At 40.4% G+C, this 17,082-nt stretch overlaps 1 protein-coding gene across 1 annotated transcript in view; it reads left to right on the forward strand.

Moving 5' to 3' along the window:
• The first annotated feature begins 39 nt into the window (after window positions 1-39).
• hpse2 (heparanase 2) overlaps window positions 40-17,082 on the forward strand; it is a 61,052-nt gene continuing 44,009 nt past the window's right edge. The window contains exons 1-3 of the mRNA XM_022197025.2: window positions 40-4,446; window positions 6,062-6,216; window positions 7,316-7,477. Coding sequence (XP_022052717.2) covers window positions 4,163-4,446; window positions 6,062-6,216; window positions 7,316-7,477 — 601 coding nt within the window. The 5' untranslated portion in view covers window positions 40-4,162. The remainder of the gene's footprint in view (window positions 4,447-6,061; window positions 6,217-7,315; window positions 7,478-17,082) is intronic.

The following is a 17,082-nucleotide window of genomic DNA, read 5'->3' on the forward strand; positions in this document are numbered from 1 at the left end:
TATAAATGACAAGCCCTGACGTAGGCCTGTCTTATTTGCTTTCTGCCCCTTTCTAAAAATAGAAGGCAGGAAATGCCCAATCATGAATGATTAATGTGATACAGCACTTTAAAGGATCCTTAGTAGGCTAAAGATTGGACATAAATTTATCGGAAAATTCGACGAAAGCGAAAAATACTTGACAAAAAAGCAACAACAAAACAACAAAACGTGTGTTTTCGGTACCAACATGCAGGTGGTAATAGTACAGCTTTTCCCTCTTTTGCTGCGTTAAAGTCACCACAAGGTGGCAGTCTAATCAACTGTTTCACTGCAACCCCGTAGTAAAAAGCTCTGCACATGCTGCTTAATGCAGTTCAGACTTGAGAATTAGCAAAGATTAATACGTTTGAATTTGCCCTTTTTCCTGAGAAATGATTTTGCTTGCAGATTTGGCATTTTTTCAAGAATAATAAAACAAATTGTTTCGATCTGTTGACACAGTTTTAGAAGAGAACATTTGGATCCCGCAGCTTTAAAATGGGTCATCACGTTAAACTTTTATGTTTCTATATAAAGTGTACCAGCCAACATAAAAGTGGAGCTGTTAATGGGGCTAATGTTGATGAATTGTAAATGTTAGTGGGCAAATAAACAGAGAAACAGAAGGAATCGGTATATCTAAACACAATTAAACCCCGTGAAAACAATGATACAAACAGGCTGCAGATTTTATTGCTGTTACTATTATTGCAAGAACACAGATTATTATTAATATTTTGCTTTTGGGATCACCGATCAGCTCCTTCTGAATACAGTGAAGTCCTCCAATATGAGTTCTGAAGTCTGTCGGATTTACAAGGCAGAAAGCTGAAGGTGAGAAAACAGAGCTGCCAAGTCTTAAACACTCTGTGCTCTCCATTAATCACAGACTGACCATAAAATGTGAAAAAAAAGAGAAAAAAGACTTTGAGCACAAGAACAAAAAATGATTAAACAAATTATCTGGATTCTGAGGAGTGAAACAGCTCCAAGGATTACAGACTGTCATCGGAGCTGACACATTAAAACATCCTAGATAACTTTCCCATCGGATAAAATCCAAACATGTTCCCACGATTCAGTTGACCAATCAGAAATGTTTCAAACAGTAATGAAATAAAATAAAAACAACTAAATCTGCATTATTTTTATTTTAATAGTCTGTTGATGGATGTCGACTGTAATAACAAAACTGGAGGTGGTCGAATAAATTTAAACTGAGACAACAGTTCTTTTCCCAACGAAAATCAGCCATGATGCTCTGAAGAACGTTTCAACTAAATCTGTTTCACTTTAATAAGTCGTAAAACGTCAATAGTAGCCCGTGTTTAAGGAACCTGTTGAATTAATCGCCTTTTCTTAGTAGATATGAGTTGATAGATTTCCTCATTTTTCCTATTATATCTATATTTTGTTTAAATATACTCTTATCCGTGACGTATAATAATAATAACAATACTCAATGTAATCAAATAGGACAACAAGGATCCATTCTTGACTAAACGGTTTGATATCCACATAAAACAGACAGATTTTTTTTAAATATACATTTTCTTGCCTATTATATCCAACTTGTAATGATTGATCGATAAATTCAGCGTCATATTTATGCTTTTCTTTTCAACGAACTAATCAGATAAGACCGTCGGTGTTAATTATATTTTCCCTTCGGAATATGTTTTATACAAATACGGAGATTTTTATTCAGTCAAAATACGCTGCTGGAAGAAATTCTTGCCTCAACATATGGACCGAAAGTTACACATCCAGAGCAGCTCTTATCCTGATGTAGGTTATTTTTATCTTCCTGTTTAATGCAGGGGAGAGTGTGCAGAAAGGGGCTGCGCTGTTTATGGTTTAAATCTTAAGCCTGTCCAATCAACTGCAACAAAAAAACTTTTAAAAACGCTCTCCCATTGCAGTCGATCATTTAAAGAAGCTCAGGCCTTATAAAGTCGGCGCAACATTCACGGCAAATTCATCTAAAGACAAGAAAAGCAAGGCAATTTCCTTTGAAAATATTATATTTCTCATATTGATGTTTTTCCAGGCTTGAGTTTCTTTTTACGTTTCTCAGAAATGAACATCCTCAGAGGTGACCGGATGTCCCACAACGCAGTTTAACACTAAAGAGCCAGTTGAAGAACTCGTATAAATATCTACAAGTTAAAGAGAAAACCTTCCTACTGAAAACAAAAACGTTGTCCTGATTGAAACCACATGTCAACTATGATGTCTAGCTGTTCCAAAATGACAACACGAAGAAACACGAACCAGGAAACTTTTCTAATGTGTATGTGTGTGTGTTCCAGGCCCAAGAAGATGCTGCTAAAGCTTCAGAATCTGTGCGTAACAGCTCCATGTTGATGCCAAAATAGTGTTTCCAAAGTTGCGCATGAGACTTTTCAGCCTTTCAGATGAACAACTACTAGAATAACTTGTCTTAAAAGAAAAGACAGTGACTGACAGTGGAGGGAATTGTTTAGTCTGCCTCAGAGATTCCAGTGAGGAAACTTTTATTGCTGAATTAAGTCTTCACTGGGTGTGTATCCTCCACAAAAGCACAGTCTGTTCGCATGGGAACTTTCGTGCCCAAAGCCTGAAAAGTTAACACCTCGGAAAATGTAGTGTTTACTGTATTCGTGAGTAGGTGTTGTAGACGGGGATTAAAACACACATTAAAATTGTGATTTTCCTCGGCACATTTTCTTCTCATTTAGCTTGCTGCTCATCTGTGAGACAGCAGTGACCTTAAACGACCAGTTCTCGACGCACTGACCGCCCGAGGAGTCTGGAGAAATCACGACCGACTTCGCTTTGTTTGGTTCTGTGTTGTGTTTTTTAGTCACTAGTGCCCCAAAAACATCTGGACTGAAAAGTCGTATAAAGAGTTTATAGGTGAGTTCCACATGTAGGAACTTACAGTCCAAATTGGTTGTGAATGTCTCTGGAAAAAGGGGCCAAATTGTTCATGTTGCCATCTCCAGAAGTCATTTGAAAAATATGCGATCAATCAGTTGTTTGTTGCAACAACTTGAACCTCTAAAATGAAGCGGGAATGTGCTGTTAACAGCATTGTTCTTCGGATGGAACAGAGCTTGTGTTTTTTGATGTTCAGCCTGGGGATTCTTGGGCCGAAAATCAGCAGTTTTCTGCTGGAACGTTTAATTTACGATGCGCAAACGGCGATGTACTGCAGAACATAGGCGATTATTCAGTCTGTGGTCTGAAGAGGTCATTTCTTAGTGCGATTTTCGTAATATATAATTACATATATATGAATATGTGAGTTAGTTTAATAACAGGTAGGCCTTTTGTGAGTTAATTTGAATTTAAGCGAGTTTAACCTGAAATCCGAGCGAATAGTTTTACGCAGTCTTTCTTTGCACAATTATTATGATCTAGATATCTTATTTTTCATATCAGAGCATCCCTTACATTTTCTTCGTCGCCATGCTTTTTTAATCTGATCGATAATCTTTCCATAAAATGCAGATCTTTATCTTAATGAAAGGAATAACGAACGTTGTTTACTTATTTTTAAATGGTAGAAACCATTTCTGTCCTCATCAAAATAAACACCTCACAGCAAGTAAATGTGTGCACCTACTTGTTGATCCTTCTCGCTTCATTTTTGGATGAATTTTATTTTTTTTTCTACAAAATAATATTTCCATTGTTCTACTTCAAACATGATTTAATAAAACTATTCACGCCATTTTTTTATGATCAGAAAACATTATATTAAATATTTAGCAAACGACGCGTCCTCGCCTCTCCAGCATAAATTGTGAACTTTATGAGCTGGGAAAACTACTTTGGAGCAGTCTGTGCTCATACCTCAGAGAACCTTAGAGGGGCGGTGCTGCCTCCTCTCCTCCTCCCAGCTTCTGGCTCTCACAGCCGGGAAGGCTGGGTCGGGGCGTGCGCTCTTGCGTGCAGCTCCCAAAAAATACTCAGAGGGGCGGGGGGCAGAGGGGGTGAGACAGCTAGACAGGAAGACAGATCCAGATCGATGAGACCGAGGTAGAGAACCGCCATCGAAGTTCGCGGCCGCAGAGTTAGTTCAGTTGTTTTCTTCTTTCCACCTTTAAGCGTCATTACGCGCACCGATTCCACTGCTCTCCAAAAAACCAAGAAGATGCCCAAATCCTCACCGTGCGTATTCCCGTGGTCCTCCCTGTGGCTGGCATCTTTGATTACTTTGGTGGTGCAGTCGGTGCTCTCTTCCTCCTACTCGTCTTCTTCCTCTTCCTCTGCGTACCAGAGACCTGCAGCCGGTGATAAGCGGCCGGGCTTCATGGAGAGGACGTTGGTCCTCCTGGATGTCAACACCCGCAGTCCGATCAGAGTCCTCAACGACAACTTTCTGTCTTTGCAGCTGGATCCATCGATCATCAAAGACGGCTGGCTGGACTTCCTCAGGTACCAGAGCTCTTTTGCATGTCTGCATGTCGCCACCAGTGTGTCTGTCTGGGTGCCCACCTCTGAAATGTTTGGTGTTTCTTTTAGTCGTTACGCGCGCAGCCACGTTGTCTGAAGTGTCATGGAGCGATCCAGGACGCTTCTTCCTCTCTCGGAGAAATGAGAAGTCCAAAGCACCACAAAGATTGTCATCGATTTAGACCGAGGGCGGCCAAATCCAAACCCATCAGATAATTTAATAAGACGACTCTGGGAGTGAGCAGTTACTTCAAAGGCTTGTTGTGGGCTTGTTGTTATTACGGTTAACTTTTGGCAAAACTGTGCGCCAGTTACTTATCCATGCAAAATGTGCGTTTTATAAGTTACTAAATCCAGTTTTGGGGATTAATGTTCCCCCTGTGCATCTAAACTTGTTTAAATGGAGGGGGAATTTTTGACTTTTACCTATTTTTGTGACTTTTTCTCTGAAAAGTTAAAACGAAGCACAATATGAGACCTCTTAAACTGCTCCAGTGTCGTCATGAATTGTGCAGCATGGCATAATAAAATGTAAAACTTGTAACAATCATTTTTAATTCAATGTTTACACTGGCCCAAATATATATAATTATAGTCATAACACTGACAGCTTAATATGCATTGGATTTAATTTAAATATATAAGGCACTGTAAAGCACATTAGTCAGTATTAAGTCAGGAGCATGTGTTCCTCTGTGTCTCATTCTTCTGTAAGATAAAAAGGTAAGCCTTCATTTCCACCACATCACAAAATTCACCATTCCTTCCTACTATTTCTCCTCTGACAAAACCACGTATGTAACTTTGTTCTGGGTTAGTGGCTTTTATCCAGTCTTCAGTCTTCCTAATTAAAATATCATAAAAATGTACACTCATCTCCTAAATTAAGAGATGGTTTAGTATAATCCTAAATGAGGCGCGGTTTGTGAGGCCTGTTGAGTGTCGTTTTGCTGTGTGAGGCTTTAGCCGACTGCCACGTAGGCTGTCGTGAAAAAAATCTGTCCCCTGTGCTAATTTTTTTCCAAACATTAAAACGTGAAAGGTGCTAAATATGAACTTATTTACATCTAAGCTGAGATTAATTGAGTGTTTTCATTTGTAGTGTGCGCAAAAACACAAAGTCCACTTGGTTTTCAGGGTATGACAGCTGAAAATAAAAAGAGCAAATGGGAAAAGTCCTTTATTTTGCTGTATATATATAACATCTTTGAATCTGTTTCTAATGCGTTCCTCAGGTTGGATCTGTACCTGCTGGAGAAGCTTCTTAATGGTTTTTCCATCCGTGGCAGATGAAGTCTGTTTCTTGGGCCTGCAAAGCGAGACTCAATAAATTTGCATAAATTAATAAATAAAAATTACACAGCTTTTTCTGTCGATCTTTCACTCTATTTCCTAAAAAAATGCTATTTGAATTACAGTTTGGGAACAAAGTAAACTTGAGCGTATGAGGTGAAACAAATACGATTTTTTTTCTGCTTCTCCAAAATACGCCCCTGATTACAACACGAATGTGCAGACACAGGAAACACTTTACAAGCTTGTGACTCTGTGGACAATGTTTTCTCCGCTAACTTTTGTGTGTTTTCTTTGTGCGCAGCTCCAAGCGCCTGGTGACCCTGGCGCGCGGCCTGTCGCCTGCGTTCCTGCGCTTCGGCGGAAAAAGAACCGACTTCCTGCAGTTCAACAACCAGAAGAACCTCGCCAAGTTCAGGGGACCAGGACCCGACTACTACCTGAAGAACTACGAGGACGGTGAATAGACACTTTCTTCCTTTTACAACGCGTTAAAGCGCCGTCTCCGCGCCGTTCCGCTCTGTGGACACTTGAGCGCAGAATTATCCTTTCCTCTGACGGTTTATTTCGTACAATAAATAGAGGAGCATGCCAGTTTATTAAGGATAATTAAACGTAATATGAACCCGTGAGGATGTGCGAGAGAAGTTATGAGGAAAACCCAAAACGGATTAAAGGTTTTTATTCCTTTTCCAGCCCCCACGTCGCTCAGTACTGGTGCATGGGCCTTACAGTGAACTGAATAAACTCTATTGTTCAGTTTTATTTAAATAATAAATAAAAAACTACTCTAGAAAGATTGGGTGCTTCTCATAGATAGTGTCCCCTGACATAGCAAAAATTATGCAGAAAAAAAAAATTAGAAACACTTTTGGGTTCACAGCATACTCAAGTCCAAAAATATAGCCTCCAAAATGATCAAAAAATATTAATTTATTAAAAAAACAATACAGCTTGCATTTGTTTCTGTTAAATATATCTAACAGTAATGCCAACTAAGCTTAAAAGGGAAGTTACTGATATTGTTTTTGCAATATGAGACTTATTTACACATTTGTGTCACTTTTAAAGGCATTTTATTTTTTTTAATGTGTTAAATTTAAGATTTTGGTTCAGTTCAGTTAGATTTATGTACAGACAATTTGCAACATCTCCAGGCACTTCACATAGTAACATGAAGACCATAAAACATTGCACAACAAATCCAGAGACTCCCTTTGAGCAGCTTTCTGGGAAGAAGAAACTCACATTTTACAGGATGAAACTTCAAGCAGAACCAGGCTCAGGGATGGCAGCCATCTGCCCCGACCAGGTGGGGTGAGAGAAAAGGACAGCAGAGAGGAAACAGACCGACAGAACACTAAACGCTTCATATTTTTCTATTCTGGTTTTGAAAAGTAACACATTTGCTCGAGGGAAAAAAATGGAAGCTGATCGAGGCTTCACTTGCAAATTACTAAAGCAAAACTTGAGATGTAAAGGAAAACGGCGACGTGATAGTGATCAATTCTTGAAATATTTGAATAGAATAACATTGATTTCTCTCATTTCCGTGCAGATATAGTGCGCAGTGACATTGCATTGGACAAACAGAATGGCTGCAAACTGGCCAACCACCCGGACATAATGCTGGAGCTGCAGAGGGAGAAGGCTGCCACCACACAGCTCGTCCTGCTGAAGGAGCAGCTGTCCAACATCTACAGCAACATTACAATAACAGGTAGGAGATCACACACACACACACACACACACCCTTACATATTGTCTCGACTCTGTGGGTCACGCGCATTCATGCACGAGCGCGTAAAAGCGTGGCAGTGTAAACCATCAGCTTTCAGGATGACAAATGTAATTTGCAAAGCAGGAATGTGAGGATGGATGGAGGGCCGCAGCAGCAGAGGCGAGTAAACAGAGAACTGACGCTTTCACTGGTTGCAGTTAACCTGACCGCAGAAAGAACTGCGCAGTCCTGAGTTTTTGGGTGGGCTGCCTTTCTAATCTGTTATTGTGATTGACTGGAATGGAAATGAGGAGCTGCAGGAGAAGAGTTTAAGTGAGGGATTTGCCTGTTAGAATGGCTGCAGTGTTTGGAATCGTTCGCAAACCTGGGGCTCGGCGGTGAGTTGCCAAAAAAAGACAGGATCAGTTAAATAGTGTCTGTCTGGTTTTACAGAGGTTGGATTTCTAAATTAAATTTCAGTTGGTGTGGTAATAGGGAAAATAATTTGACGCTCAAACACCTGAGCCATAGGAGAGTAGAATACGTGTCTTTAGCTGCAGATAATACGAGTTTCGCTGACTGGAATGGAAATGAGGATCTGCAGGAGAAGAGTGAGTCAGTGAGGGATTTGCCTGTTTAAATAACTGCAGTGCTTAGAGTCGTCCACAAACCCTTCGTCTGGCAATCAGCTGCTTTAAAAACACTGTGTCAGAAACAATCAGTAAATAGTCTTTGTGTGGTTTTAAAGAGCTTTGATTTTCAAATTAAATTTTGGTTGGATGGTTGAGGTAACAGGGGAAATACATCTGGAGCTCAAAAACGTAAGCCCTAGGAAAGAACAAAAAGCACATTTAGCTTAGCTTGCTGATGGCTGATCAACGTAAACTAGAACAATATATGAAATCCTAATCTACATCTATGGTCTCAAACAGAAACACACAGTCCTTATCCTCTGTGGTATCTTGAAAAGTCAATGGGTGGAGATTGTTTTTTGGGAAGGCAGGATTTTTATTTCAGAGAACCACCCAGAAAGTGAGCGCTGAAAGCCAAGGAGCTTGTGGAAAAGTAATTTTGGACTTTAGAGTTGACTAGCAACCCACGCAGAGAGAATACATTAATTTAGTACCTTACAGGAGCCAAAATCATCTTTGCTCAGTCTTGCTTAGATACAGTAATGTTGATCTAGGGAGATATGAAATATTTGGGGATACATTTCAAACAGACTTTGATTAATGACATGAAACAATGAATCTACCTTAAATGATCCCAGTTGCATTTACCTCCAGTATTTTGAGTCATTACACGTAACCGGTGACCTCACATGAGTGGGTCTCTTCCGTGTTTTCAAATGGTCCCGGTTCTCTGGAACAAAGCCACCGTCTGTGCGTAACCGGATAGAGGGAGATACGAACAGCACACATCAGCTGCCTGTTTTGAAATAGTCTCAAGTGCAAAAGTCAAAACACAACGTTGTCACATTCGTCAAAGAAGGCAAATATGTAGAGAAAGAAATTGGACCTGCTCGCGTGACGGGTCAGTTCACAAGTTCAGATCAGGAGTCACGCACTATAGAACTGAATCATTAATTCTGCCGTGCTGCAGCCGTGTTTGAAAGCTCTTTGTCCTTCTAGTCTTTAACTTTGCCACCGCAGCTTTATTTCATGTAGCCCTGACATTGTCTGCATTCAGTTTTGCAGATTTTTATCATTCTGATCTATTTTTGATGTTGACTATGCGGTTGTATTTGAATTGTTCTCACATGATGTTTTCATGAAGGAAATTTCCAAGAGAATTTTTACAGTCAAGTATTAGTAATGTGTGTGTAAATACCACTCTTATAAATTCAGAAAATGATTTAAAGTGCTACCTATCAGACTACTAAAAGATAGTATTGAACTGTATAAGAGTCCAGATAATAACTTGCAGTTGTCTTTATATATTATTATAAATCTGTTCCTTGTCATTATCATCTGAATTGTTGCATCTGGGGGGAAAATGACTGTAAACTTAAGCCGCTTTTACACATGCACTCCTTTCCATTAATCTGACTGCATCTGAATGTGTCTGCTTCATGTCTGAATAAACACCCTGCACTATTTTCCTCAAAAGTCTTGGCAGCAACCTTACTAGGTCAGACCTGCTAACATTTACCGTCACTTTAAACACGGCACAGCTGAACTGCATTGACAGATAGAAACAGACGAAGCTGATGTGGAGAGTTGCTGCATATTTTTTGGGGGGTATGACAGTCTGGGAAGTGGCACTAAAAGCTGGGACGTAATCCCTTGTATTGTTTTGGAGAATGACCTAAGCTGCAACAGCAGGAGAGAAAAATGCTCAACATTCGTCTGGTATGTTGGAGTAAGAAAACTCTCATGTACTGTCCGATCTCATGTGAATGTTTTCCCCATACCGCGGCTCTGTTTCTCTCTGTGTGAATGAAGCCGTGCTGAACGTTGATCTAAAAGTGAGCTACATCTCAGTGACAGCATGTTGTCACTTTAACAGACTGTCGGCAGCATAAAGGTATGACTAAAAGCCTGTTGGAGACAACGAGCCTGTGTGTCACACTTGTGCTAAAGTGCTAATGTTTTTCAAAATTAAGACCACATTTCCCATAAACCCCGCTGCTTCCTGCACAAAGAGGATGTTGCCTCTCGCTCACTTCGCCGAGCTGCAGCATGGAGGTCACCAGAGGCTGTCTGTGATAGTCAAGTAAAAATAAACACTTTGATGAGTTACTGAGGATAAAATATGCATCGTTCTTGTAGGCTTATTCTACTCCAGTGCAGACTCTCATTGCTTTGGTTCAAGTAAATATTACAGCTGCCTCTGCAGGTGGGAATAAGATGAAATATGGTTCGGAAATATCCCTGCAGTAAGACTTAGGGTGAAAATGAATCATCCTGCACGTTGTCTTTCCACATGCCCGATATTTTCGCATCGTTTTACTGACTGATTGGGACCCCGCGGAGGATTTTGTCTTTTTAAATTTGCTGTGGTGGTTCCTATTAAGGCGTAAAAGTGGAGATGAGAGACAGACCGCGGCATCATGCTGGTTTTTGAGCAGGTGCGGAGGAAAGGAGGAAAGCCAAGCGAAAGGACTTTATTTACTGGCTGATTTACTGTGAAGTGTTCTCACAAAACTTCATTCCTTCAAGCATAGACACAAGCTAGAAGTCTGCACCTGGGAAATGTTGTTCGTACGTCCGAGGAATATTTCTTTAATGACGTTCTTGGAGGTGGAGCTGCTGTCTATGTTGGAATTTAACATATAGCACTAGTGGGGGGAATAAGTCACCAGAATAAGCCTTGAAAAGCCCCAAAAGTGTGAACATGTTTGAGCAATGGTCTCATTATTACACAGAGTTAAACTCCGAGCACGTTGTGTAAACTAGGATCTGTGCAAAGGCCTCTCATCTGTGCGGTGGAGAGAAACAGGGGTGCAGAGGATGTGTTTAAATATGGTCTGGTAACAATTAGTCAAGATTCACTCCGTGTGTGTGTGTGTGTGTGTGCGTATTTGTGTGTGTGTGCATGCGTTTGTGTGTCTGCATGTTAAGGCAGGTGGTGTTTAAAGAACTTTTAACAGTCTCGCTCCATCCTTTTCCACTCACCACTGTCTGACCTTTGACCCAGGCTTGTTAGAGCTATCAGTAATGGGGCCACTCTCAGCTAACATGCACACACATTCAGCGAGGGAATTCGGTGGAGAAATTACCCTGACCTCAGACAAGGTCACGGCCAGCGTCATTTCATGTCTCTCCACAGGACTATACCCCTCCATCAGAGATCAGTTCTTTACTCCTTCTTTATTCTCTGTTCTTCACATCTTAGCACCTCTCCCAAAGTTTCTGTCCCGTGTTGACTGTTGGTTTAGCTTTGTATATTGTGACTTTGTGTGAAAGTCTCATGTTTTTTTGACACTTCAGAGAATGAGGCCGTCGATCCGCTCAACTTGTGACCCCAAAGGTCTCCTTCGTGTGTTTAAGATTCGAAAGATAAACACAACTCAGTTTAGGAATTCTTACACTGGGTTTAGTTATTCTTGTTGTTTGAGGTCGGCTGATCGATACTTGCGAACACTGACGAGATGAAAATCTTCTGAAAACGGAGAAACTGGAGAAGGAAGAGTCGCATAAAAGGATTTTTTTAATCAAGATTAAAGTCTGTAGCCGCTTGCGAAATGCTGAATAGGAAAGATGTTCTGCTTTTTCTTTTTGAAGTAGAAGATTTTGCGTGAAATATCATCTTTGATTTTCAAGAGATAGAAAACCTTGTGAAATTACACATATGTACACAGTGTCTACATGTGTAAATCAATGAGTGTAAAATGTCCATCTGAAAAGAGCTGCACCGATGTTATATGAAAAATAAAAAACATGCATGCATCACGACTTCCTTCACAGGTTTTCAGGGAGGAAAAAAGTCCTGCTTTTACAGCATATGGAAGGAAACTCGTAAAAAAGGAAAAGACAAGTTATACTTCATGTTCACATGAATACAAGACAAGAACAGGATTACTTGGACCGGGGTCAAAACCATAAAATAATGAGCCCAAAAGCAAAATAAATTCCATGTCCAAGATGTGACTCAAACCCCAGTTCAAAACTTTGGCATCCAGGGGGAAACTTCTCGGTGCCAAACACCACAGGACGCCTCAAGTGGACCCATGCAGTCACTGGATGTCAGAAGAGGAGGGGGAGGTTGGGAAGAGGAGGCATCCAGAGGAGATATGAGGGTTAAGCCGACTTCCTAATGAGGAAGCCGTAACCCAGATGGGAGGCAAACAGGATTTTAGCTCAGATTCAGGGTCATGGATAGCCTAGCCGCGCTAGACCCATGCTCTGAAGACGCAAGGGTCCAGGCACGCTCGACAGGGAGGGAGGCGGGCTAAAAGGTTGTCTTTCAAATCACTCTGCAGCAATTGGGTAGGTATACAACAAATCAGCGCAACGAATAGGGTCCTAGAGCGCCGGAAATCAGAGGATGCGGTAGTTTGGTGAAGCCTTATTTATACAGTCAATGGGTGAAGCTCAAGTATATTACAGACATGTTAACAGAAAGCTTATTTAGAGTCGGTGCTAATGGAGCTCAACGACTGTTGTTTTTGTTGTCGACCCTGGCAGAGAATTAAATTCATTGCTGTGGGTTGTCTAGCGCAGCTAGGCTAGTTGTTTCCGGTTGTTTCTGTCAGAATCGTCGCGCCTCTGTCGTCCCTTAGTTACACCCGCCTTCTGACTCTACACTTCATGGTGATTCGTCCGGCCAGTTTTAGGAGCATCCAACCTCGAGCCTTATGGAGGGTAACTAGACCCACCCTGGCAGATAATTAAATTCGTTGCTGTGGGTTGTCTCGCGTGGCTAGGCTACGTCATGGAGAGCATATTATATAAAATCAAACTGCAAATACTTCTGTAAGTAAATTCAGAGGTCCAGCAATAATTTAACCTTCAATCCAGCTCTTTGGGGTGTTTTAAACCTTGCCAAAGCTAGATGTTTAGTACAGAATGCATGCTTTATAAAATGGTTAAAGGGAACTGAATATCACTGCAGAAAAAAATCTGACACTTTTTCCGGAGACCTCTCTTTTCACCTCTCCAGTCCTATACACCGATGGAATTAATCATGCAGCGGTTCCTAGAATCAGTGGATTCCCCTGCATGAACCAGAGCACAAATTAGTCGTTGTGGCCGTGTGCTACGAAGAGACTCATCAGTGTTAACAGATGGTCGTGAGAAACAAAGCCAACAGTGCTACGAGATCTTCAGTTTTGGTTCGAGGCGTCGCATTAAGCAGCATTATTTTTATGTTAGATGAGTCAAAAGTTGGCATGGTGATCAGTCGGATGGTTTGCAGCCTCGACATCACAATTTAGCCTCTCTTTCTTAGTCTGATCTCACGTGCGCGGGATCAAATGATACAAATGTTTATAGTGTCTAATCAGTTGTTAGGTTTAACTAAACATACCAAGAGCACGTTGGACACTAATACCTGAGCGCCTCTCTTTGAACTGACTCAGGGGTGCAGCAGTCGTAGGCAGAAAGCTGCAGGGCTCCACTGAAGGGAAACATGAGAAGACTGATACTATAGAAAAGACAGAAGAGGTGCAAAATGGTGCAATTGTAAGCGCTCTTTCACTGCAAATGTGCACATGCAAGAGAGCAAGGCTATTGTTTTTAACTTAAGTAGTGGCTACGTAGTTTATTTGCCATGTCCACAATCCTTCCTTAGCCTAACTATCCCTAGGCTGCCATGTGGTCCTCATGGAGAGTGGAAGAACAGATTTTGTCTCTGGCTAAAGATTTCCTACCTGAGGTTTAGATAAAAATCTCACTAAGCAAGCCAGAAAATATCAAATGGGATGCCAAGTTTGAAAATTAATTTCAACTGTTCCCTGCGTTCTAGTTAGCTACGCTCAGTGAGTAATGATTTTTGGCGTCTTTCTACCTTGTTAAATCGACATTACTTCTTTGTGCAAATTTAATGCAAAACTGCACATCAAATATGTCAGCACACATTCATATTTTACAACTGCTTTGGCTCAGTTATGACTTTAGAATTTGCACACACAGAGCTTGCATTCTGTCTGGAGTACAGTGAGACCTACATACCTGACTATAGGCACAATGAGTCACTAAACAAGAAATGCATTATGACAGAAGGGTAAGAAAATCTGAAAATACAAATATTGGGAGCAGACACAGAACAGAAAATCCACCGAACATCTGTAAACGGCCTAAAAATCTTTTCATCAAAACAAACTGACACAGCTGTGGACAGTCAGATGGCCTCGAGTTAAAACTTTCTGTTTTCACTCATTTCAAAATCAAACCATATTTTCTTGCAAAAGTGGGAAACATACTCCATCTCCCCTATTAGTTCTGCTATACGACCCCTCCCAGCCTTTTATCTGCCCTCGTCCTAATCTCATATTTGGACCCCTTTCGTGGACTAAAAGTGTTCTTCCAATGTCTACCTCATCTTTTTCTTCGAAATTCCCAATGTGAATGTGTTCACACAAGGCAAAAAGTTGCGATTTAGGTGTCACAGCTTCTCCGACTGTGTGATAAATTCAAATTTATGAGTTTGACCTGCCAAGTTTCACACTGAAATACTACGGTGCAACCAAAGAATCAATATCATCTGCTTATATTTCTTGAGGTCCACAATGATATTATTGGATTTGAGCGGACACTGCAGCACTTGGACGGTTAAAACTAACACGGCTGTATGTTTTTTCACATCACGGATTCTCCAACAGTTTGCTTTTTGATATTATTTCAAGAAGAGGAGCTGGAACCCTGCTGTCATGTCCTACCAGTAACTGAGACGAGCAAACTGTGTGGGTTTTTATACTATTACACCGATTTTAGCTTTTCTTTTAAGAAGGACTATTCATCATATATTAATGAAATTAAAATGTTTCTCTTTTATGGAGGTGTTGCAATAATCTCTCATCTCACACATTGTTAATAACATCTTTTTGTCCCATTTTAACAAATATTTCATCATAAATAGAGAAATAATTTACATGCACTGCTTTATATGAAAGAAGACTGTCAACATTTGCTGCTAGTTGCACTTTAGATGCATGTGCATTCTTCACACAATGTATTAAAAAAAACATGTCAAATGAAAACTGTTAACTGATGAGAAATGAAAGTAACATGAGTGAGAGCAGGAGATATAGCATTGGTCTGTGGTCAGACGTCAACAGACAATATCCTCAAATAATTGAAGAAAACACTAACGTGAAATTAAACATGACCTTTAGCCATCTGAATTTTTGTGCTAGCGGGTTTGAAAAGCATATTATCTTGAAGAAATACCCAACATGAAGCCATTTATTCGAGCCAGAAACTGTGAAAACAGGAAAACGCAATTGGATTTTCAGCTTCCTGTGTGGAGTTGTGTTGGGAAAATGAACTCCATCAGAGCTTAAAATTTGTAATATTTCATCAAAGTCACTTTATTTTACTTATCAAATGAAAAAGGGCCAAAAATAAACAATTCATTTTAAGCAGGTCCTGCGATAAACATTAAATTCTGCGCTTCTCGAAATGACTGAGAAGTTACATGACAGAAGTTTAGTTGTCAGGTGAACTTGGCTGAACTGCAGGCTGTGTTTTCACAGAGCAGATTGGAGACAAGTATGGAGACAAATTAAGAATGCAAGTAATAAAATATAGATTGTATGTGGATCCCCATATATTTTCAGTGCTGGTACTGAATGTGTGCGTGTTGATTTCAGGTTATTTCAATTTTTCTATAATAAATAGTTGAAAATTAAAACTGATTTATGACATCATAGCTTTGCTGTGCTACACACAAGACATTTTGGAGTTCTCTCTGCTTCCCGCCATGGTTGTGCTGTTTCCATAGAGCTGCAGGACTTTATGTTGCAATGAAATTGAGCCTACAGTGAGTCAAAATGTTACAGAAGCAAAAAACGCCTGGAAACTCAGAGGGTCAAGTGATATGCTCTAAATTGGCTTGAATTCTGGTTCAAATTCAGATTTGATTTAGGGTTTCAATGACATTTTTTTTTTTTGGAGGAGGGGGGTCACATTAAATACAGTGAACAATGAGCACTTGATTATGATGACTAATCATAAAAATGTCTCTTTTTCTGTCAAAAAAGAGACATTTTTATATTACTGACACTCACTGATTCAAATGCTTACTGATGGAGTGAAAGTTCTGCGTTGTTTTGGCTGCATGAGATTTGACATCCTTTATCAGCACAAATCATCATGATTCAAATGCCGTTAACCACTGCAAGTTTTCATGGATTTGCTGCACTTACCTCTAATAAATACCATTGCCTAAATGACTTGTTTGATTAGATTACTCAACAGAAAGGCCTTGATCCAGGATTGAACCCTGTGGCCTATCATTTTAACCACTATACTTTCACACATGAAGGTCTTTTACAGTCTGACACAGGGTCACATCTTCACACAAAGCAGATTTGTCAGACCATGACTGCATATAAAACTGCACGACCTTAGACTTGAAGTGTTTGGCTGAGATTTTAACAAGCTTTTCAGAAAGACTCTTTTTTTTGTCGGTTTCCAGTTATCAGCAGTGAAGTAATGTCAGCATGACAAACTCCTGATTGCCATATTGACTCCTTTTTTTCTCTTTCCATATGGCCTGCACAGATTCACAAGTGTCTGTTTTTCCTTGATCGAAAGAATACCTAGAGTTTAAATCACGGATGGACGCAACTTGTAGTTCCATGTGTTTGCAATATGCCCTGAGACAAGTGCCAGCAACCTGCAAACGAATGTCATTTTAATAGCCTGATGCATGGGAAATGTTTGAAAGCAGTCCTTCCTCCCCCTATGATTGTTTGGCATGACATCCAACCTCCACATTTTCCCTCAGAACTCCAGAAAGCATACGTTTTGTGTCAGATTTCAAATCGTGGCACCGTGTTTCTTGACTGCTTTGAGCCAGTCTGTACCAAAGAGATGGACCTGTGGCTGGAAAGCTTCTTGAAAAACGTGCATGTGGTCATCCGCATGTGTATGTGTCAGGTCCGTATGCACCCAGATGAAGTTGTTATCCTGAGGGGAAACATGCCTCCTTCATTACCA

This window comes from Acanthochromis polyacanthus, chromosome 15 (genome assembly GCF_021347895.1).
Source record: "Acanthochromis polyacanthus isolate Apoly-LR-REF ecotype Palm Island chromosome 15, KAUST_Apoly_ChrSc, whole genome shotgun sequence".
NCBI lineage: Eukaryota > Metazoa > Chordata > Actinopteri > Pomacentridae > Acanthochromis > Acanthochromis polyacanthus.